The 22,142-nt window shown below is 47.6% G+C and overlaps 1 protein-coding gene across 2 annotated transcripts; it reads right to left on the bottom strand.

The window, feature by feature from the left end:
• Window positions 1-1,098: 1,098 nt before the first annotated feature.
• On the bottom strand, window positions 1,099-21,025 carry SQOR (sulfide quinone oxidoreductase). Of its 2 annotated transcripts, none has more exons than XM_077317320.1 (10): window positions 20,882-21,025; window positions 12,272-12,613; window positions 10,090-10,260; window positions 9,736-9,789; window positions 8,038-8,232; window positions 7,157-7,366; window positions 6,206-6,389; window positions 3,396-3,463; window positions 1,948-2,126; window positions 1,099-1,280 (listed from the first exon to the last, which is right to left on the bottom strand). In XM_077317320.1, the coding sequence occupies exons 2-10, from the start codon at window positions 12,497-12,499 to the stop codon at window positions 1,223-1,225; spliced, it is 1,347 nt and encodes a 448-aa protein (XP_077173435.1). In that variant the 5' UTR covers window positions 12,500-12,613; window positions 20,882-21,025; the 3' UTR covers window positions 1,099-1,222. The 2 variants fall into 2 exon arrangements, with proteins under 2 accessions (XP_077173435.1, XP_077173436.1); XM_077317321.1 differs by having other exon boundaries at window positions 12,272-12,610; window positions 20,882-21,019.
• Between the last annotated feature and the right edge of the window lie 1,117 nt (window positions 21,026-22,142).

Here is a 22,142-nt window from a genome sequence, read left to right as displayed (position 1 = left end):
GGAATTGTAGTCCATGGACATCAGGAGGGCCGCAGTTCGACTAACCCCCGCGACTTAACAACGAGCAAACAGTGTTGCAAGGACATTTACGTCTAGGATTAAGTGCAAGTACGTATCTAAGGTAGAATTACTACTACAGATTACTGAAAGCATAAAAAAAAACAACCCGACACTGAATGTCAAGCATTATTTGTTCACATCCATACACCAGACTTCCAAAGTAAGAACACATGACTGCTGGTGATTGAAGGGGATAATGTGGCACAGGCTTGTTCTACGGCAGAGGTCACGGGGGAGCAGAGATTTGAACTGGAGTCATTCCAGGTTACGCTGTTAGTCCCTGCAGCCACTTGTAAAGCTGAGATCCTATGTAGTACGTAAGCAGCGACTCAGTAGTACCCTTGTGGGCAAGCAAAAAGAAAAAGTGGCAGATATGCTGCTACTTGATGGCATTTTCTGAACAACAGCTTCCCACTTCTGAGATACAGTTTCTTCCCCAGAAGCCCATTACTTTGTGGCCTTGTTATGAAGAAGAAGAAGAGTTGGTTCTTATATGCCGCTTTTCCCTACCCGAAGGAGGCTCAAAGCGGCTTACAGTTGCCTTCCCTTTCCTCTCCCCACAACAGACACCCTGTGAGGTGGGTGAGGCTGAGAGAGCCCTGGTATTACTGAAGAAGAAGAAGAGTTGGTTCTTATATACCGCTTTCCCTTACCCAAAGGAGGCTCAAAGCGGCTTACAATTGCCTTCCCTTTCCTCTCCCCACAACAGACACCCTGTGGGGTGGGTGAGGCTGAGAGAGCCCTGATATCACTGCTCACTCAGAAGAGCTTTATCAGTGCCGTGGTGAGCCCAAGGTCACCCAGCTGGCTGCATGTGGGGGAGCGCAGAATCGAACCTGGCATGCCAGATTAGAAGTCCGCACTCCTAACCACTACACCAAACTGGCTCTATGTGATGTACACATGCTTATTCCAAAGCAAGTACAGGGAACTTAACATTATCTGGATTATAGCCTAAATTGCGAGTAATTTTTTTAATATTTCAAGGAATCGAACCTCTTCCCCCTGACATTTTAAGAGATAACTCTGAAACACAGGTTCTGGCAGATGAACTGGATTTTATTTATATGGAAAGTGTAGGTGGCATATCCTGGACTGGTTTCTGAAAGCTCTGGTGCTTGTTGAAATATGCTGAACTTGTGCGGAGAGGAGGAAATGAATTTTACTTCAACCCTAGGTGTAGCAGTTTCCTTATTGGACCAGGACCTCCCCAGAATCCCCTGCAGGAGAAGGAAAAAGGAAAATACTTTTACAAATCTAGGATACTGAAACAACTGTGAAATGTTTATTGCATTTTATTATAGTGGAATTTGCTGGTAAATCAAGCACTTTTTCCTCCCCCACAAGGCAGGCAGGAAGGACAAGAGACTATAACTTACGACTCCACATAAGCTGTTGGAATTTTGTTGTGATGGAAAGCCATTAAGTAAAATTCCAGTGGCTGCAAGCAACAGAAGTTTGCGATTTCGTACAACATTCTACTTTAAACTGGCCAGGTGGTTTTATATATACACTTTTATTTATGAAGCTCACGTTACCTTTTCCCATTGTTGAAACGGAAAATTCTTATAATCATAGAATCACAGAGTTGGGAGGGACCTCCTGGGTCATCTAGTCCAACCCCCTCACTATGCAGGACACTCGCATCCCAATCGCTCATCCACTGCCACCTGCCACCCCCTTGATTCTTCACAGAATCAGCCTCCCCGTCTAGACTGTTCAAAAATCTCCAAAGATGGAGAACCCACCACCTCCCGAGGAAGCCTGTTCCACTGAGAATACTGCACTAATCCTTTATTATTGAAATACTTTCACAGGCAACTCATAAATGCAGCCCCTTTTCAACATTCTCTGAGCTCAAGTTGGGACATAAAATAAAATACTTACTTCAGGAGTCCATGCCAGTAAAGAGGGGGCATCATGTGAGCTTTCATGTGAAAACTGGTCAGTCGTTCCTTGCTTTGGTCGATGGGGAACGTTTCCAGAGGCTGCGAATTGTAGTCAAACTCCGCAAGGATGGCTCTGTTATAGTTTGTGACCAGCGGGCAGGACGTGTAGCCATCGTACTGCAGAATATTCGACAGTGGATGTGAGGTACCAGTCAAAACCCATCACAACATCACTAGCAGATTCAAAGCAGCAGGACAAAGAAGAAGAGTTGATTCTTCTATGCCGCTTTTCTCACGAAAGACACCCTGTGAGGTGGGTGAGGCTGAGAGAGCCCTGATATCACTGCTCGGTCAGAACAGCATGATCAGGGCTGTGGTGAGCCCAAGGTCACCTAGCTGGCTGCCTGTGGAGGAGCAGGGAATCAAACCTGGCTCACCAGATTAGAAGTCCACACTCCTAACCAGTTCACCGAGCTGGCACCTTTATGACCACAGTTTTAAAAAGTGCCACTAGACTCCCAATTTTGTCCTGCTGCTTTGTCTATCCTGGAAGAGTCAGAGCGTATCTGAGGAGACGTTTTGGGGATAAGTACTTCACCAAACTGAAACAATTCATACGCACTCAGAGAGTTAAAGTATTGAGAGCTGAAATCGATACAGACATTTCCCAGGTATTCAAAACCCAAGCTTGGGCATCTTAGGCCAGAGATTTTGATCCAACCGGAAGAGCTTCCAAAAAGGGTGGGCCATTGCGATCTGCCTCGGAGCACAAGCCCCTGTTGTAAACCTAGGTAAAGGTAAAGGTATCCCCTGTGCAAGCACTGAGTCATGTCTGACCCTTGGGGTGACGCCCTCTAACGTTTTCATGGCAGACTCAATACAGGGTGGTTTGCCAGTGCCTTCCCCAGTCATTACCGTTTACCCCCCAGCAGCAAGCTGGGTACTCATTTCACCGACCTCGGAAGGATGGAAGGCTGAGTCAACCTTGAGCCGGCTGCTGGGATCGAACTCCCAGCCTCATGGGCAAAGCTTTCAGACAGCTGCCTTACCACTCTGCGCCACAAGAGGCTCATGTTGTAAACCTAGGTGCAAGTTAAATCTTTGTCTCCTCTGATCATATTTCACCTCTAAACTAGACTTTTCCAGGTGCTTCTATGACATTGTTTTTGACAACACTAGCTTTCTGTCATGAGATCTCGCGCCGTGCTGTCTTCAACAGGAGATAAATCCCCCAAGTGGACAGATGCACACGTTTTTAAAAACCTGAAATAGGCCAGGTTATTTCAGTGCCCTTGTTAGAATATTTGGAAGCAGCACATTAAAGCACTTTTTAAAGAAGCATTAAAAAGTGAGCTATTGGAGCCACTGCCGCTAAGATCACAACGGTTTAGAAATTCCGCGTTCCGAATGACATTTAAGGGACAAGCCCGCGGAAATATTTGTTACCTTCTTTGTTGGGGTTTTGCCCTGCATTACGGAAGAAATTGTTTTGGCGAGGACTCCGGACTGCCCAGCTGCATCAGAGAGAAAAGGCAATGGTTTATTTATAAAAGGTAAAGCACCAAGCACCAAGACTGAGACACAATACAGGGTGGTTTGTCATTCCCTTCCCCAGTCATTACCGTTTTACCCCCCAGCAAGCTGGGTACTCATTTTACCAACCCCAGAAGGATGGAAGGCTGAGTCAACCTTGAGCCGGCTGCTGGGATCGAACTCCCAGCCTCATGGACAGAGCTTCAGACTTCATGTCGGCTGCCTAACCACTCTGTGCCACAAGAGGTTTGTTTATATTCACCCCAAATCATTCTGCTGACATAAAAGGCTGATTTCTTTCAACTATATTTTGAGTCGCAGCTCTGTTCATCTTGCATTCCTGTTTTCCTACAGTGGGGCCGAAGTCATCTAGAGTGGTCAGGTTACGCCTCTGCTTGCCTAGGTAGGGCAATTGTAATGCAAATTTCTTGCAGCCACTTAGCTGGTAACCTTCCAGTTTTACAATAAATTCAGAGTCCGGTAGCCCCTTTAAGACCAACAAAGATTTATTCAGTCTTAAAGGTGCTACTGGATTCTGATTTTATTGTGCAACTTCAGACCAACACGGCTACCCATCTGAATCCTTCCAGGTTTAGATTGCTCTACTGCTTAGGTAGTAAACTCCCAAGCTCTGCTCCGGATCACCAGAATCCATTGGTAGGGGTGGAAAGGGGAGGGGCCTCAGGTGGGCGTGTCCACTGCTCTGATTCCCAACCACGTTCTGCACGATGGTGCCACTTCTGGGGCTTCTCAAAACCTGAAGAATGTTTCTGGAGTTTCTCAGCTGCAAAAATGTTGAAAAAGGCTGGAATGAGGATAAAAAGACAGCTGCAAAAAGAGGATATTTTTTCTGCCACAAGCAACTTCCTCGCAACTGTCATTCCGAGAAAACTGCTAAGAGTTTTTTTTCTCCATGGCTTGCCTGCAGGCGGCCGGAATTTTATAGAAAACGCACAAAAGGACGGAAGATCGTTCTCCCTGTGCCAAATATTTCATGCCCTCCCTTAATTGCGCTGCAGAGAAGGCTAGGCCTGCAAGCTCAACTGTGCTTTGTGTCCCTCTTGTAGAGAGGGGCGATGATCTCGCTCAAGTGAAGGGAACCCCTCTAGGAAAGCTCTTGCATGCAATACAGCTGTCTTGTTACTTTGGAAATAACTTCCACTCGCATTGCCAAATAAGTCCAGACAGGATTGCGGGTCTGAGAGATGGAAGTTATTAGTTTGCAGCCCTGACTGCTTGGGTCAAATATGAGAAATATTTTGGACGGCAGTTCAGGCAGGGTGACTGGGAGCACGGGGTATGAGACACTGTAAGTCTTGGCCGTTATCTGTTCACAAGCAGACACTTGTAATACAGTAAACAGCTGCCTATCTGACCAAGACGTCCGCTTGGCAGCTGTGCGGCCGTGCTGCCTCTGAGCTATTTATAGGATGCCCCCCGGAATTGGTGCAGGGTTGCTGGTTGACCTCAGAGATGATCACATGTCGAAATATTCCTATCCTGTGCGGCTTCATCCGCTACGGACTGAGAGGGCCACTGGCGTAAAGCTATTCTTTGCTGTTCTCTCTTTTTCTTCCTGCTGGTTAACGGAGAATTTCGTCAGCAGTATTGGATTTGTGTGTCACGCTGCTCGTTAAGACGAGAGGGAAGACGTAAACCAGCATCTAAGCCAAGTGACAGTGATTTGTGACCAAGGCCCAGTATAAATAAGAGTTGGTTCTTATATGCCGCTTTTCTCTACCCGAAGGAGTCTCAGAGCGGCAAATAATCGCCTTCCCTTTCCTCTCCCCACAACAGACACCCTGTGAGGGGGGTGAGGCAGAGAGAGCCCTGATATTACTGAAGAAGAAGAAGAGTTGGTTCTTATATGCCACTTTTCTCTACCCGAAGGAGGCTCAAAGCGGTTTACAATCCCCTTCCCTTTCCTCTCCCCACAACAGACACCCTGTGGGGTGGGTGAGGCTGAGAGAGCCCTAATATTACTGCTCATTGAGAACAGCTTTATCAGTGCCATGGCAAGCCCAAGGTCACCCAGCTAGTTGCATGTGGGGGAGCGGGGAATCAAACCCGGCTCGCCAGATCAGAAGTCCGTGCTCCTAACCACTACACCAAGCTGGGGCATAAATTAGTCATGATCCGTACTGGTCACGACCAACTCCCTGTTCACTTCATCAGGACTGGTCCCTAGATGCCTAAGGCACTGAGTGAGCCCAACTAATATGTTCTAGAAACCTCTCCAGTTATCCTTCCAACCTGTCACATCCACAGAGCTGCCGCTTGCTGATTTCAGACCTATTCGTTTCTCAAGGTGAATCTTGTCTATTCCGGTCAGTTCCGCACCCCGTGCTGCTAGACCCTTTTTACCTGGAGATGCTGCAGGTTACAACTGGGACATTCCAGGCCCCGGCTCCAGATGAACCCACCAATGAGGGCTTCAAGGCAAGAGCTGAACAAGATTGCTGTTCCCTGCCTCTAACCTGCCCAGGTGGGCTTCCCATCCAAGAACGAATTCTACTTAGCTCCCGAGATCAGGAAGACCCAGGTTGTGGGCGTAAAGAACTTAGTACGATCCGTTCAAAAATATGAATAGACTAAACCAGGGGTAGTCAAACTGCGGCCCTCCAGATGTCCATGGACTACAATTCCCATGAGCCCCTGCCAGCATTCGCTGGCAGGGGCTCATGGGAATTGTAGTCCATGGACATCTGGAGGACTAAACTTACCAACCGCTGCAGCCGTCTTGGAGGTGGGCAGGTTTGTGCAGTCTCCGATGCCAAACACATTGGGGTATTTCGTATGCTGCAACGTTTCCTTGTCTAGATCCACCCAACCGGCAGCATCAGATACGGGGCTATTCAGGAGGACGTCGGGGGGTCCCATAGGGGGTGTGACATGCAGCATTTCATACTGGGAGACAGAAGGAAAGCTGTTGACGTGGGGCTGCAAGTATGCTGAACCCGTACACCAGTGGTCTACAGCCTAGTGGGCAGCACCCCCCCCTCCCCGGTGAAATTACTCTTTTGTGACTGCTTTTTGAATGGACTGTTGCTGATACATGTGTGTAGGAAACAAGAGGGTCACACTTCCTGCTTCACAGGACCGATGCTCTCTTTTGATGACACTTTGGTATCTTCGGTGGCGTTTTCTGCCCCCTTGCTCCTGACCCTGGTGAGGTCCGTCATTCTAGTTCTGTAGATATAATGGTAATTTCTGCTACATCTGCCTGGATATCTTTCCATCTCTAGGAATATGTAGTAGCAATTGCCATTGTATCTACAGAAATCCTTTACCCACACAGAGCATTTTGCCACTGTGTCTCGTTTTGTCCATTGATGGTTATGTTTTTCCGTGATGAAGGATGGTGAAACAAGGGTAATTCGCCAGGACTTGTTTGTTTATTCTGTCGGGAATTGCCACTCTCCAATTAAGGGGTTAAACTGTTTGTTGAACCTGCACAGATTCATTTGGTGTTTACGTAGCCATCCCAGTAGGGTATGAATGAAAGATTCTCCTGTCTAACAAATCAACTATGTTCCGCTTCAAACATCAATTAATTCACCGCTACGTGCTATTTTTTAAGATGAGAGAACGTAACCATGTTTTGTCACACCACAGGCAGGAAAAATGTCAAGGATCTTCCACACCAAATCTCCAGAATGATTATATTTGCTGACCTGATAAACTTCCGTTGTTCCAGGTTTGTCCAAGTTCTCAAAGACGGCTTCCTGTTTATCAGCTCGCACCTCTATGAGGTTGTGTCGGTAGTTCACTGTAATATCCCGTGATTTGACAATCTTGAGCAGAGCATCGGCATACTTCTGCACACCAAAGATCATGCCAAGCGCCGTGTTGAACATTATGTTGGCTTCGGATCGCTTTCCGTTCTGGAGGTGTAGACGAGAAAAGAGATTGTTAACGGGAAAACTGGTTTAAAGGGTTTCCCGAATGGGTGGGAGTTGATTAAAGGAGTTGATTAATTTGCAATATATATATTTAAAATGTGTTAATTGGTGATATGACCATATATGGTCATGCCGACCCCTCCTTCAAATGGCCAATGGTGAGCCTGGTAGGGTGGGAAGGGGAGGGGCCTCAGGTGGGCGTGTCCACAGCTGTACTTCCCCAACCGCGTTCTGTATGATTGTGCCATTTCTGTGGCTTCTCAAAGCCTGCAGAATGTTTCTGGGGTTTCTCAACAGCAAAAATGTTGAGAAAGGCTGGACTGAGGATAACGGCCCCTCCTGGGATTGGCGTAAGTACACAGACATTTTGAGATCTTCTGAGTTCAGGACAGGTGACACGTCAGCACTCAAGCCCTCTGTTTACCAGGCCCATAAAAAAATAAAGACCAAATTGCATCACATCTTGAGCAGGGAGGACAGAGAAGTCATAGCATCTCTCCGTAGCGGCTAAAAGCTTCTTTGAGCAGATGGAGTCTTGCAACCACTTAGGATGAAGGGAATGGCTTTTTGAAACCTCAGCTGTTTAAAAAGATGTCTGCTCAGGTGACGCCACAAAAATACATCCGATTCATCCATTCGCGGCTGGCCCATACCTTTCTGAAGTACGCCTCGGACAGGTACATGATCTTTTGAGGGGCGCCTGCGCATTTCACCGGCGTGTTTGGAAAGGTGAAGATGGCATTCCCCTCCTCAAAGCCTTTCAGCGCCTGCCACGTTTTCTCTACTGTGTGGATGGAATAATTGGAACCGATCTTAGGGTATTTAAAACCTTCAGGCAAGCCTTTGATCTGTAGCGGAACAAAATTAGAGAGGCTGTATTTAATGGTTTCGGCGCAAGGAGAGAAAAGGGCACAGTCTCTATGCTGAATGCTGAATCATTATCTAAGGATCTGTACACAAGATCTAGAATCCTAGAATCCTAGAGTTGGAAGGGGCCACACAGGCCATCTAGTCCAACCCCCTGCTCAATGCAGGATCAGCCCTAAGCATCCTAAAGCATCCAAGAAAAGTGTGTATCCAGCCTTTGCTTGAAGACTGCCAGTGAGGGGGAGCTGATTCATCTTCCAAAACAGTCAGGCACGCAAACCAGATCTACATTTCCCCTTCATGTATATGATAATTGAAACAAGGCCTTATTATTTTTTCCCTTTTAAGCAAAAGACCATTTTTGTAACTTCCTACAAGGTTATGTCATTGTGTTGCTTCTACGGCTCAAATGCCCGTAGGCGAAAAAATGAAATCGCAGCTATGCCTGCCAACCTGATCCTACCTACCATACATGCATACCCACCCTGTATACCAGGCTTGCTCAACCAGGGTTTCATGAAATCACAGGGTTTCTTGATTGCCCTGGGTGGGAGTTAATTGGGTGGGAGTTAATTGTTTAGATATATTTTAAAGGCTGCAGTGTAGAATACCTGGAGTACAGTTCTTTCCATCTCTACCTGATCCCGTGCCAGAATTTTAAGGCGTGATGGCAAATTAAGTCAATATGCATCACCTGGTGTGGTTTCCATGTTACACAAATTGTTTGCACGCACTGTCTGCTTCCAGGCCTTTAAAAAGTGAGGTCGAAATTGATATCATTTTCTCAACCAGGCCTTTGTGAAACCCTGGGGGGTTCCTTGAGGGGCCTGGAAGGGTTTCCTGAATGGGTGGGAGTTAATTAATTTTTATATATATTTTTAAAATGTGTCAAGCATTTATCAGGTGATATGAACATAGACCAGTGGTTCTCAACCTTCCTGATGCCGTGGCCCTTTAATCCAGTTCCTCATGTGGTGGTGACCCCCCCCAACCATAAAACTAGGCAAGTTTTCTTTCACAGAAATTAAACCAAAACTGACCAACGGCATGAAGTTCCATTGTTCAGAATTGTATATAAATTGTGTTTTTTTCCCCTGGGGTTTCTCAGTTCAGCTCTGCCTCTCGCTCTTTTCTGCTGCTCAAGACAGACGAACGCTCTATCTCGATCTGCCCCGCAAGACTGTTGTGTGGATGGCACCCCCTGGCCAAGCTTGCTTGCCCTGCCACAAACCCTGTGAAAGGGTCATTCGACCGCCAAAGGGGTCCTGACCCGCAGGCTGAGAACCACTGCAACAGATGTTGAAAAAGCCAATGATGGGTGACCCAGGTGGGCGTGTCCACAGCTCTGCTTCCCAACCCTATTCTGCACCATTGCACCACTTCTGGGGTTTCTCAAAGCCTGAAGGATGTTTCAGGGGTTCCTCGAGGGTAAAATAGTTGAGAGAGGCTGCACTAAAGAGAGAAGCACTTCCACAGAAAAATACCTTTTCATACTGCAGCTGGAGCCCAAGAGCAATGATCAAGTACTTGTAAGAGATCTGTAACAGAAGACATTGGTTGGAACATTAAGTTTGAAGGGACATTTATGCACATCAGTAAACACAGCATAGCGAAGAGCATCAGCTGTGTTCTGGCAGCTCCCAGCTAAAATCTCTCCTCTGCCCTGAACTTGCTCGCTGGTTTCAGAGAAGCCGTTTGGTGTCAGCCGCAAACGCTGGCAGGGGCTCATGGGAACTGTAGTCCATGGACATCTGGAGGACCACAGGTTGACTACCCCTGATTTAAAGGATGCTCAAGAAGGAGCGCAGCTAGCAACTTTTTTAAAAAAGGGAGTTCACCTTCTGGTTGTTCTCCAAGTACACACAGTTCTTGTCCGGATCCAGCTTTTGAACACGGGACTGGATCCACCTGACCCCCGAAGGGATGACGCTTGCCGTCGCCCGCGAAGATTTCGACAGCTGCTTGGCCCCCGCCCCAACCAAAGTCCACATTGGCTGATAGTAGTGTTTCTGGAAGACACAAATAAAACCAGAGCATCCCCTGTAAAAGCGACAGTCCAGGTATAACACAGGCCCAGCAGAATGGGCCAGCTCATACCAGAAAGGCTTTTCAGAACAGACAAATCTTGCTTCTGAAGACCCAAGAGGGGAGATTTGAAATAGCCTACTAAAAGAGGTGCAGGGCAGAAAGGAACAGCAATGGGGAAATGGCCATACCCCCCATGCAGATGATTTGCAGACTCATTTAAACTAGAGCCGAGACAGCCCTTTGTGTTGGGGCAAATTTGGGAAACTTGTCGTGCAATTCTTTGGTCCAAAACACATCTGAGCTTTAATGAGAACCATTCTTTGCAAAAGCAATTAATTCTTGTCATCCAATGCCTTTCTGAGGAAGAGGGCACCCTGAATCAATCTTTGTTGGTCTTCCACTGGACTCTGATTTTATTGTGCTGCTTCAGACCAACATGGCGACCCATTGGAATTTCTCCTTACAGCAATGCATGCTGGGAAGTTCCCTCTTCCAAATTCCCATTTTATTCAGTACCACTTCAAGTCAAATGGGGCATGAATCTCCCCCCGCCCCAAAAAATGGACACAACCAACCGTTCCTATAATCGGACGAACCATAACTTCCAGGAGATCAACAGAGAGCAAGTTGAGACCTCTTAACCAGCAAGGCAAGTACGGTTACTGTTCATCACTCTCGTTTCTTATCACACATTGCTTCTTAGGAGAATAATCCTAATATAATAATAATAATTGTTAATCTTAGGAAATGCAGAAACTCAGCCCAGGACCTAGAATTTACATGACAGCTTTAGAACGGGGGCTGTTCCAAAGGGCCTGCAAAATGAAGCTCTTCCAACCAGGCATTTGATTGGGGTCAATCTATGGTGCAAGATTTTATTGGCCTCTTCCCCTAAAACCCCAGAAGAGCTCACCCCTGGAACAAATAAGATCTGAAGGATCATCTGCAAGCAGGCTGTGCAGATAACTGGAATCCTAGCTATTTTATAATGTTAACTCCTGTCGTTTTACGATGAATGTTTTAATGTATTTATGATGTTGTAAACCGCCCCAAGGCGGTATCCAGGAGGGGCGGTTATAGAAATCCAAATATAAATAAATAAAATAAATACACAATCTCTCCAAGATGAGAATTTTCTGCTCTAAATGCAGCCTAAACGGGATGTTTCGTTGCTAGAGGCCCCGATGAAAGATATAAAAGGTTACATGTCAGTTTGCATTTATATCCCACTTGCACCTCGGAGCAGTTACATCCATATGTAAGGGAGGAGCAATTCAATCTCAACCTAGTGGCAAGAGGGCATACCTTTTAGGACATCTTCCTCTCCGTGCACGACTGACCTCTGACCTAAAACGTGCTGTATTTTGCCCTGCTGTGCATTTTGAACAGGAATTTTCTTCTCTGCCTCACCTCCCACACTGAATGGAAATGATACGGTGTCTATTCAATGGCGTTACGTGAGCTTATTCCGTCTGGAAAATCTTTGGGACGGGGATGCGAATAAGCCAAATCTTCATCAAGATTTGGAATTTCCATCGTTTGGTAACAAAGTAGATTTCTCTTTTTAAATGTGGTGGAAACGTGAAAAAGTTTATAAGCTTTGGGTCCATAATATTGTAGCCATGTGGAGTCTTATAATCTTAAATGAAGAGAAGAGGGTTTTCAAGAACAATGGGGCCCTTATCTGATTTACCTAAAAGGGGATTGAAACGGGGTATCCAGTGTATCAAACGAAGAGCATAATCCTTTTCTTTCTGTATCAGTAATGTAGATTACTTGCATTGCATTATCTTTAAATATTTTAAAAGGGGATCGAAACGGGGAACTAAATGTATCAAATGAAGAGCATAACCTTTTTTCTTCTGTACTAACAATGTAGATTGCCTGTATTTCATTATCTTTAATCCTGGAAAATAAAAATAAAAATCTTATATAAAAAAAAAAAGATTTGGAATTTCCAGGGAGAGGGGGGGAGAGAATCCACATTCGTACCTCTTGCGGCTCTACCAGGGCCACATTTCCGGCTCCCACTTTCCGCTTCATGCGGGCGCTCATGGCAATCCCTCCGGTCCCTCCGCCGAGCACGAGCACTTCGTAATAATCCTTGGAAGCGCATCCGGCGGTGGTATGCAATTGGGATGGGCTCATCTTTGGGAGTCTTGGCCTGAATAAAGGCACCAAGGGACGAGTGCAGGATGAGATAAAGCCAACAGCGGCCATCTTTGGGAAACGTCAATCGGTGAAGAAACACAGAAATGTGAGTGTTGCACGCAAAGATGCTTAAAAGACGTAACCGGGAGAGTCTTGAAACGGGATCTGGAGATGCTGTGCCTGCTGGTGAAAAGAAAAATAACAGGTGAAGTTTGAATTATTCTGTTGTAGACTTGTGTGACCAAGATGAGGCCTTGCTAGGGAGGTCTAGTTGAGTTCTCATTACTCTCATAATTTTCTGTGGAGGGGGAGGAATTATTCTGCCTCAGCAATGCATGGGAGAGGGTATTACATTTTTATTGTTCCCTTTTACTAGGAACTCAGGATAGCATACATAGTTCCCCCTGGTCTGAAGCCTGAGTAAATCCTTACACCTGATTTCCCCTTTTTAACTGGGCAGGGATCCTCCATCTTTCCTTAGAAGAATTCTCCTTTGGCCTGAATTGGGAATATCAGCTCACTACCCCAATTCCTACTGTCAAATATCTGTCCCAGTTCTTCAGACACTGTCTAATTCAGCTTTCAGTAACAATTTATTGGAGATTGGGATACTAGATTTTGCCCCGTGGAGAAAACAAGCCAGGAGGATGAAAGGTTTTGACAATGCAACCAGTCATGTGTGTTCCCAATTCTAAAGAGAATCACACCTGCCGAACTCCATTAAAGTCAGGGGCCTTAGGAGGATGTCTGTCACATGGACTGGATTTCTGTGGTTAGAGGAGTCCCGAAAATCACTTCACACATGTGCACGCCCATTCCTTGAAGGATGCAGCATTAAGAGGCCATTTGCATGTGTGGACAAGCCACGGCAAATCAAGAGCAATTTTTCTGTCAAATTACATCCCCTCTAGGATTGCATTTCCATGGAGTTTGTTCGACACATCCAGTACAATGAGAGCCAGTGCAGTGTAGTGGTGAAGAATGGCAGCTTCTAATCTGACGAGCCATGCTCCACCACATGCAGCCAGCTGGGTGACCTTGGGCTAGTCCCAGTCCTGATAAAGCTGTTCTCACAGAGGAGTTCTGTCAGAGCTCTTTCAGCCTCACCTACCTCACTGAGTGTCTCTCGTGGGGAGAGGAAGGGAAGGCGATTGTAAGTCGCTTTGAGGCTCCTTCTGGTAGCGAAAAGCGGCATATAAAACTTTCCTACAAGTCACTGAGTTCTTAATGCTTTTTGGGGGAATCGACTCTTCCAAGTTCCTTAAATAACCCCTTGAATACACTTTTTTTTACACTATATTCAAAGGATTTGAAATGACGAGTCTAGTTCAAATCCAAATTGTGTCCCACAAAACAACAACAACAACAGCAGAAGTTGCTCAGTTCACAGAGATAACACAGTTTAACAGTTTGGGGGTTTCCTGAAATCATTCCATGTACTTTTGGGGTTTCCTGCAGACATCCCACTTATTTTGCCAATTTCCTGCCCCAGGATCTGTGGAATATGTTCCCCTCTCCCCCCACAAGACTCCCTTTTATTTATATGATGATCATTCTTTAACGGTGGGGGCAAATTCAGCGGCTGTCAGGAGAGAAGGCAAAATCTGCAGATTTATCTCCCTCCTCCAAAAAGGGAGTGGCCCTGTGTTCACTTAAACCTGATTACTGAAAAGAACTGGCTGCAGATTTACAGGAGTGGTATAGAAGCGGTAAACAGTCCAAAGGCCGTGATTCCACCAATCCGCAGCGCTATTCTGTGTCCATAAAAGAGTCCTGCAGAGTCACAAGCAGCAAAAACCCAGCCCTCCCTTTTTTCTAGTGATAGCACCAAGTTTGAACTTGGCATTGGACAATTCAGATCACCATTTGTACCTGGTAGAAAACACTCCCCTGTTAACCACCCCTGTGCCTGATAAAAGGGCAATTGCATTAGTTTCTTTTCTTTTAGAAGGATACGGTTTAATTATTAAACAGCCATTGACTCCCACTTGCCGGTGTCGTTCAAAGCAAGCTGTGCACGAGCACAATTCTGTGTATGCGGCCGGGCTGTTTATTCCAGAGACTCAAAAAGTAGTTGTAGGTTACGGTCTGTGTCCCCGCGGCATTTGATGTTGAACACGACGCTTTTCCAAGCCACGTCTTGTGGACTAGCAACTTCGGAGGACGTATTTTGTATGGCTGATTTTTTAAAAACCCAACAGGCAGGTTGTAAGAGAGTGGCAGGAAGGGATGTGCCAGTGGTTGTCTCTTGTGGCCCTTACGTGCATATCCAGGGAATTGCTGATCACCACTGTAGGATGGTAGGTGAATTCCCTCCAGGCCAGGCGGGATTCTGGAGATTTCTGGTGGAGGCATCATTTGGGCATAAACTTGGGGTCACTGTGGGTAGGCAGGTACCCACAGTTTCTGCATTGGGCAGAGGGTTGGACTAGATGACCCTGGTCCGGGATCTCTTCCAAGTCTATGTTTCTATACGTGGCAGCTCTGGCCAGGTTGGAGCTGTAATACGAATCTGGCCACTTATTCCTCTAGCCCAGGGGTTCCCAAATTTCTGGCAGATGGAGGTGGCATGAGTGCCCAATGAAGAGGGAGAATTCGCTTTTATACCCCACTTTTCATTAAACAAAGGAATCTTAAAGCAGTTTACAATCACCTTCCCTTCCTCTCCTCACAACAGACACCCTGTGAGGGAGGTGAGGCTGAGAGAGCCCTGACAGCAATGCTCTGTGAAAACAGCACCATCAGGACTGTGACTGGCCCAAGGTCACCCAACTGGCTGCATGCGGAGGAGCGGGGAATCAAACCCGGCTGGCCAGATCAGAAGCTGCCCCTCTTAACCACGACACCAACTTGGCTGAGGATGCAAAAACGAGTGGGTAGAAATTCTTATCGAGCTGTAGTAGAGCACGGGAGCGAAGGCAGAACGGCGCAGTCCCATCTCCTCAGGTCTCCGAAGCTAAAACAGACTTCCAAGGCCTCCAAGGAAGTCTCTGAAGAGGAAGGCAAACAGCCCACCACCTCTGCTGCTTGCTTCCTTGAGAGCTCTTTGCTGGAGGGGTTTGTTGCGTTGGCTGTGATTTGACACACACACACAGGATAGAATACGTCCTAAATTCCCTTGTGGAGCCAGGCAATTAACGGACATGCAGGCTGCAAAATCTAGGCACCGTGGCCTCTGTGCATGACTCTTCTCCCCCACACAGCAGTGATCTGTTTACTTTAAAGGAATTATAGCTGTAAAGAGGACAGCCAGACGCCAGCAGCAACTGTGCCTGCATTACAACAGATGCAGACAAGCCTCCCAGAATTCAACAGAACTTACTCCAAGGTACGATCGTAGCTCTAAGTTGATTGCTGGTCATTAATAAGCTAAAGATCTAACATACCTCCGGTTTTTCTTGACTTTCTTTTACTGTTGAGGAATACCTGAAACGTCCCTCGGGCTTCGTAAAACCCAGAAGTGGCCCAAACGTGCAGAATATGGTTGGGAAGCAGAGCTGTGGACACGCCCCCTTGGGAAACCCTTCCGGGGCTGTGAAGAAACCCCAGGGTTTCACGAAACCCTGGCTGAGAAAGCCTGCTCTAAACCAGGGGTAGTCAAACTGCGGCCCTCCAGATGTCCATGGACTACAATTCCCAGGAGCCCCTGCCAGCGAATGCTGGCAGGGGCTCCTGGGAATTGTAGTCCATGGACATCTGGAGGGCCGCAGATTGACTACCCCTGCTCTAAACCATAACAATTACAATGCAAGTAGTTCAAGGTATTGGATCTAACCTTTAAGGCCCTACGCGGCTGGGCCCTACTTATCTGCGGGACTGCTTATCTGCTTATGCCCCCTGCAGGGCATCTTGGCTTTGTGGGTATGAATCTGCTGGCTGCCATGGGCCCTCAGGACATCCGCCTGGCCTCGACCAGGGCCAGCCCTGGCCCCAACCTGGTAGAATGAGCTCCCGGAAGAGCTGAGGGCCCTGTTGGAGTTGTCAGCTTTCCGCAGGGCCTGCCAGACGGAGCTCTTCCGCCAGGCATACGGTTGAGGCCAGGGTGAGGTCCTGGAGGGGATTTTTAGAGCTTGGACTGTTTTTGTTGCTTTATTGTAAACTGCTGTGAGACTTACGGAGAGCAGCGGTATATTAGTCTAGAAAGAAAGAAAGAAAGAAAGAAAGAAAGAAAGAAAGAAAGAAAGAAAGAAAGAAAGAAAGAAAGAAAGAAAGAAAGAAAGAAAGAAAGAAAGAAAGAAAGAAAGAAAGATTATTAACGAAGACTGTTTCATGTATTGTTTATTAGTTCAATGTAAACCGCCCTGAGCCTTCGGGGAGGGCGGTATATAAATCTAAAGGAAGAAAGGAAGAAAGGAAGAAAGGAAGAAAGGAAGAAAGGAAGGAAGAAAGGAAGAAAGGAAGAAAGGAAGAAAGGAAGAAAGGAAGGAAGGAAGGAAGAAAGAAAGAAAGAAAGAAAGAAAGAAAGAAAGATTATTAACGAAGACTGTTTCATGTATTGTTTATTAGTTCAATGTAAACCGCCCTGAGCCTTCGGGGAGGGCGGTATATAAATCTAAAGGAAGAAAGGAAGAAAGGAAGAAAGGAAGAAAGGAAGAAAGGAAGAAAGAAAGATTATTAACGAAGACTGTTTCATGTATTGTTTATTAGTTCAATGTAAACCGCCCTGAGCCTTCGGGGAGGGCGGTATATAAATCTAAAGGAAGAAAGGAAGAAAGGAAGAAATAGCATACAGCTTTATAAGGCACTTCAACATACTGTCTGTGCTGTCTGCAGCAAGGCTCTTAACACACCTTGTGGACTAAGCACTTCAGTGGGCTGTCGATGCAAATATGCCTCGAGCAGAAATTTATTTCATCCCAGCATGGAGACAAAGCAATGGGGGGGCATCTCACCCGCTTTGTTCTCCGTTCTCTCCTTCTGTAAGATGTCAGAGCGTTGAATGCACACGTCCCCCTTCGTTTTTACAACCACCAAGCACGGCAAGGCAATTTTATCACCCCTCTACTCAAGGCTTTCATTCCGGTCCTGCTCATTGCGGCTTTTAATCAGCAAGGCCTGTCTGGACACAGAAATTACGCCAAGAAAGAGCTTCCCCCCACCATTATGTTCCTGCCAGGAAATTTCTTTGTGCCAAATTGTTTTTAACGCCCAGAAAGCCTCTAATATTTGGAGAATGAAGCTGGGAGGATATCAAATTTGACAGCCTTGCCTAAAAATATGGTCCTCTACCTAAGAAACTTAAAATCGGTACCACCTGGGGGAGGGGATATATCTTTGCCTTTTACAGATTTATTTTTTGCTTTCATATAAGCAAGGGCATTCGGTTTCGGATTTTCGATCTGTTTACTGTGGGTGTGGGTGTGGCTGTGTCGTTCTTAGCCGCTCCTAGATTGGTAGCATAGGTCGGCGTGTAAGAAAACACCGAACAGAAACAGATATTAGGGGCTTTTTTTACCCAAGACTTCCTGTTAGTGAACATTATCACAGCAGCTCTCTCTCTCTACGGGTACAAAGCACTGGTCAGAAGCCGAATACGATGGCTGCGACTGTTAGAAAAATGTGTAGAAATTCTCTCCCGTCCTGCAGCTTTCCGGAACAACCACAAGGTGGGCATCAGGAGACCTCCTGGTCTTCCAAGACAGGGGTAGTCAACCTGTGGTCCTCCAGATGTCCATGGACTACAATTCCTATGAGCCCCTGCCAGCATTTGCTGGCAGGGGCTCATGGGAATTGTAGTCCATGGACATCTGGAGGACCACAGGTTGATCACTCCTGCTCTACGGGCAACAGAACTGAATGCACAGATAGTGCATTTAGACGGCATTTATGCAGGTCATGTGGTTAAGGATTGCCCACTCTGGCCGGCAAAGACACGCCTTCAGAAGCTGCCTGAAGTCCTTGAACTGGAGATTTGGGGGTTGGACCAGGGACGTTCAGCAAGCCACAAATGTGCTCTGCCCCAGATTTATTATTTACTTATGTGTCTTTGGCAGCCTCACATGCAAAAATAAGTTTGGCTGCCTTCATTGGAACCTGTAGTTCTAGGACTGAGATGCCAAGGAGCTAGCAGGCCGTTTATTTAAAGCATTTTTTAAATATTTGAATTTATTTAAAACATTTCATCAGGTGATTGTGTGAAGGTTCAAGGGGGTGGCAGGTTACAGTGGATGAGCGATAGGGTTCTGTGTCCTGCCTAATGCAGGGGGTTGGACTAGATGACCCATGAGGTCCCTTCCAACTCTGTTATTCTAGGATTCTATGATTTATTTAAAGCATGTCCAGAGGGAGGCTACGAAGATGGTGAGGGGTCTGGAGACCAAGCCGTAGGAGGAAAGGTTGAAGGAGCTTGGCCTGTTTACCCTGAGGAGAAGAGGTGATATGATAACCATCTTCAAATACTTGAAGGGCTGTCACCTGGAGGATGGAGCAGAGTTGTTCTCTCTTGCCCCAGAGGCTTGGACCAGAACCAATGGGTTGAAATTAATTCAAAAGAATTTTCAGCTAAACATCCGGAAGAAGTTCCTGACAGTCAGAGCGGTTCCTCAGTGGAACAGGCTTCCTCGGGAGGTGGTGGGTTCTCCTTCTTTGGACATTTTTAAGCAGAGGCTAGAGAATCATCTGACAGAAATGCTGATTTTATGAGCTTAGGCAGATTGTGAGTGGGTGGGCAGGAAGGGATGTGCCAGTGTTTGTCTCTTGTGGCCCTTCCTTGCATTCCCAGGGAATTGCTGATTGCCACTGTGGGGAATGGTAGGTGAATTTCCTCCAGGCCAGGCTGGATTCTGGAGATAATTTTGTGTGTGTGTGTGGGGGGGGGGATCACTTGGCCATGAAATTTAGGTGGGTGGGCAGGTAGTTGTGAGTTCCCGCATTGTGCACGGGGTTGGACTAGATGACCTCGGAGGTCCCTTCCAACTCTATGATTCTATGATCCAGAAGCCAAGGACAAAGCAGGCCATTTCTTTTAAACATCTCCAAACCACCTTTCCCCCCAACTTAGTGTCCCCAAGGTGGAAAACCTTACAAGATTCCAAACACCAAACCAGCATTCCAAATGCAAATGCATGCTAAAACCCAATTCTGCGTACAAACACATACAAACACACCAAGAGGGAGAAGAGCTAATTCAGAACTGAGAATCCCAAACAGAACGAAAAGAGCCAAATTTCCCTGGGAATCAGGTACATTAAAAAGGGCATATTTGGGGCTGCATGGGACATAATCTACCAGAATAGGTTTCTTTAGAAAGGGAAGCTCCAGTGCCCACTGCAAGGTAGGGGTTACCCTGTTCTCTACCAAGGAGGTGTTTACAATCTCTGGCCACTCCCCTCTTTTAATCAAACATGAACTTAGCCTCCTTTCTACACTCCCTGGCCACACCTCTCTCCTCTTTGGTTATCATCAGCTTTTTACAGTTCCTTCCTCTGATATTCTGCTCTTTCCTGGTTATTCCCCCCCCCATTTCCTATGACCTTTCCTTATCGGCCATGTAAAGTAACACTTTTTAAAACGCACAATTAAACACCACTTTCAAGTCACTGCTAGGTTCCCTTAATTTGGAATTTACTTCCCCACCAGGATTGAAAGGGCTGGGGTGCTGATGGGGGAACAGCTTCAAGGGTTCCTCCGTCAGGCTGCAAGATGGCTCAAGAGGGGAGCATGACAGCGGCAATTCAACTGGCGAAGCTCTACCCTATGGAAAACACACCTGTTGGATTACGATGGATGAAGCTGCAAGCTCTGAGAGGATGCAGCTCCTGCATGGGATCTAACCCGGCAAAACCCTGAAGAAGAGGGCGTATTATGTGAATTCCCTGCACTCATGCACCAAAGACAGCTCTTATGACTAATGAGAATTACTGGATTTAAGCAGAGCTTCCCTGTTCAGAGGTTAAACAGGAGTTTCCCTGGTTAAACTCTTATCTCTTTTTCTTTTAAGTTAGTTTTTTCAAAATAAAAAGAAATACCCCCCCCCCCCTGAACTGGGCAGGTGCCATTTGAAGCCTCAGGGTAGGGCAGTGTAGAAATGTGGTACTAAATAAAATGAATATTAATATTAAAGGGCACTCTTCCGTCTGCCGCTCCTAAAGCAGGAGGCAGAATCTAAAACCCGAAAATATATTTGTCATCCTTTCAAAACCGCAGGGCTTGTCCCCCCCCCCCCTGAATTAACAAATCTGAGATCCCTTTGCCACCTGCACATGCTCAGAGGCACTCCCTCCTTCCCTGGGCGCCAAGAAACAACCCATGGGCTTGCAAACGACCTCTAGGGCTACATTAGGGGCTGGATCCCCATGGGGTTGCCGCGCCTCTCCGCACCCTGAGCCGTCCGTGGGCGCTCCAGCAGGCACACCTGTCCTAAAGCTTCACCGGGCGAGTTTCCGCCTGGCGCGGCTGATCGGCGCACGGGAGCCCCGCCAAGGGGAAAGGCCGCGAGGGAAGGCAACTCACCGGCCCAAGGGAGGAAGGAAGCGGCCGTCCGGCCCTGCAGCGCGGCTCCGATGGCCCCGCTCGCCGCCCGGGGCGTCCCTCCGTCCCTCCGCGCTCCGCCCGCCTGTTGCGCAAACGGAGCAGGGCCGGGCGGGGCCGCCGAGCGCACCCCGGGACTTTGCGCCACTAGGGGGCGCCCGCGTTGCGGGGACCCTCCCTGCAGGGTCCTCTGAACATGTGCAGAGGCCGCCAGTTTATTTGCAGGGGGCCAAACTGCTGAAACATTTCGAAGCAATGCAGATGGGGCTCCCCCTGCGAAGCCGCGATGCGAAGGTGCATTTGCAGGTTGGATGCACCCAGGTGTAGGACTTAGAGCATGTGCAGAGGGCAATTGCCGTCGTGGAAAGGGCCAGTGCGTCCTAAGCATCGTTTGGACTCGGAGTGCGGGGAGGGCGCGGCCAAACAAGTTTGGGGAGAAGCCCCGAGGAGCTCCCAAAGCAGAGAGCGCGCCCCGCGGGAGGAGCCGTCCGCAAGGCTCCCGGCAGCCAGCAGGTGGCGGCAGAGTGCTGGAGCTGAGAGGATGTTCATGTTCGGGGTGGCCAGGTGGTCAACCTGTGGTCCTCCAGATGCCCATGGACTACAATTCCCATGAGCCCCTGCCAGGGAATGCTGGCAGGGGCTCATGGGAATTGTAGTCCATGAACATCTGGAGCCAGATGGGTGCTTCTGGTGTATGGGCAGAAACATGTCCTCACAAAAGCCATGATAATGTCCACCGTTGATGCCGGCGTGGGTTAGTGCAGGGGTAGTCAACCCGTGGTCCTCCAGATGTCCATGGACTACAATTCCCATGAGCCCCTGCCAGCATTCCCTGGCAGGGGCTCATGGGAATTGTAGTCCATGGACATCTGGAGGACCACAGGTTGACTACCCCTGGGTTAGTGGTTAAGAGTGGGGGCTTCTAATCTGGAGAGCCAGGTTTGATTCCCTGCTCCTCCTCCCCGTGCAGCCAGCTGGGTGACCTTGGGCTAGTCGCAGTTCTCTCAGAGCTCTCTCGGCCTCACCTACCTCACAGGGTGTCTGCCGCAGGGAGAGGAAAGGAAGGCGACCGTGAGCCACTTGGAGACTTTCAGGTAGCAGAAAGCAGGCCATAATAATCAGTTCTTCCTCTCCGTGCCACATTATTGTGCAGGAACATAATACCGCCAGATACACTGCACCAGATCACTCCCGAGGGATTTGATCTTAATTCAGAGCTTTAATGTTGTGTCTGCAGTTCTTC

This window comes from Paroedura picta, chromosome 18 (assembly GCF_049243985.1).
Source record: "Paroedura picta isolate Pp20150507F chromosome 18, Ppicta_v3.0, whole genome shotgun sequence".
Classification (NCBI taxonomy): Eukaryota; Metazoa; Chordata; class Lepidosauria; order Squamata; family Gekkonidae; genus Paroedura; species Paroedura picta.
This window is presented reverse-complemented; position numbering and strand designations above follow the sequence as displayed.

What these genes read in the sequence shown, in the direction of transcription:
- SQOR (XM_077317320.1), bottom strand. Translation starts at nt 12,499, where the DNA reads ATGGCCGCTGTTGGCTTTATCTCATCCTGCACTCGTCCCTTGGTGCCT. An exon ending in ACTTGGAGAACAACCAGAAG is followed by an intron (nt 9,790 to 10,089) that starts GTGAACTCCCTT and finishes CTTCTGTTACAG; the next exon opens with ATCTCTTACAAGTACTTGAT. An exon ending in GAACAACGGAAGTTTATCAG is followed by an intron (nt 6,390 to 7,156) that starts GTCAGCAAATAT and finishes TCTGTCTCCCAG; the next exon opens with TATGAAATGCTGCATGTCAC.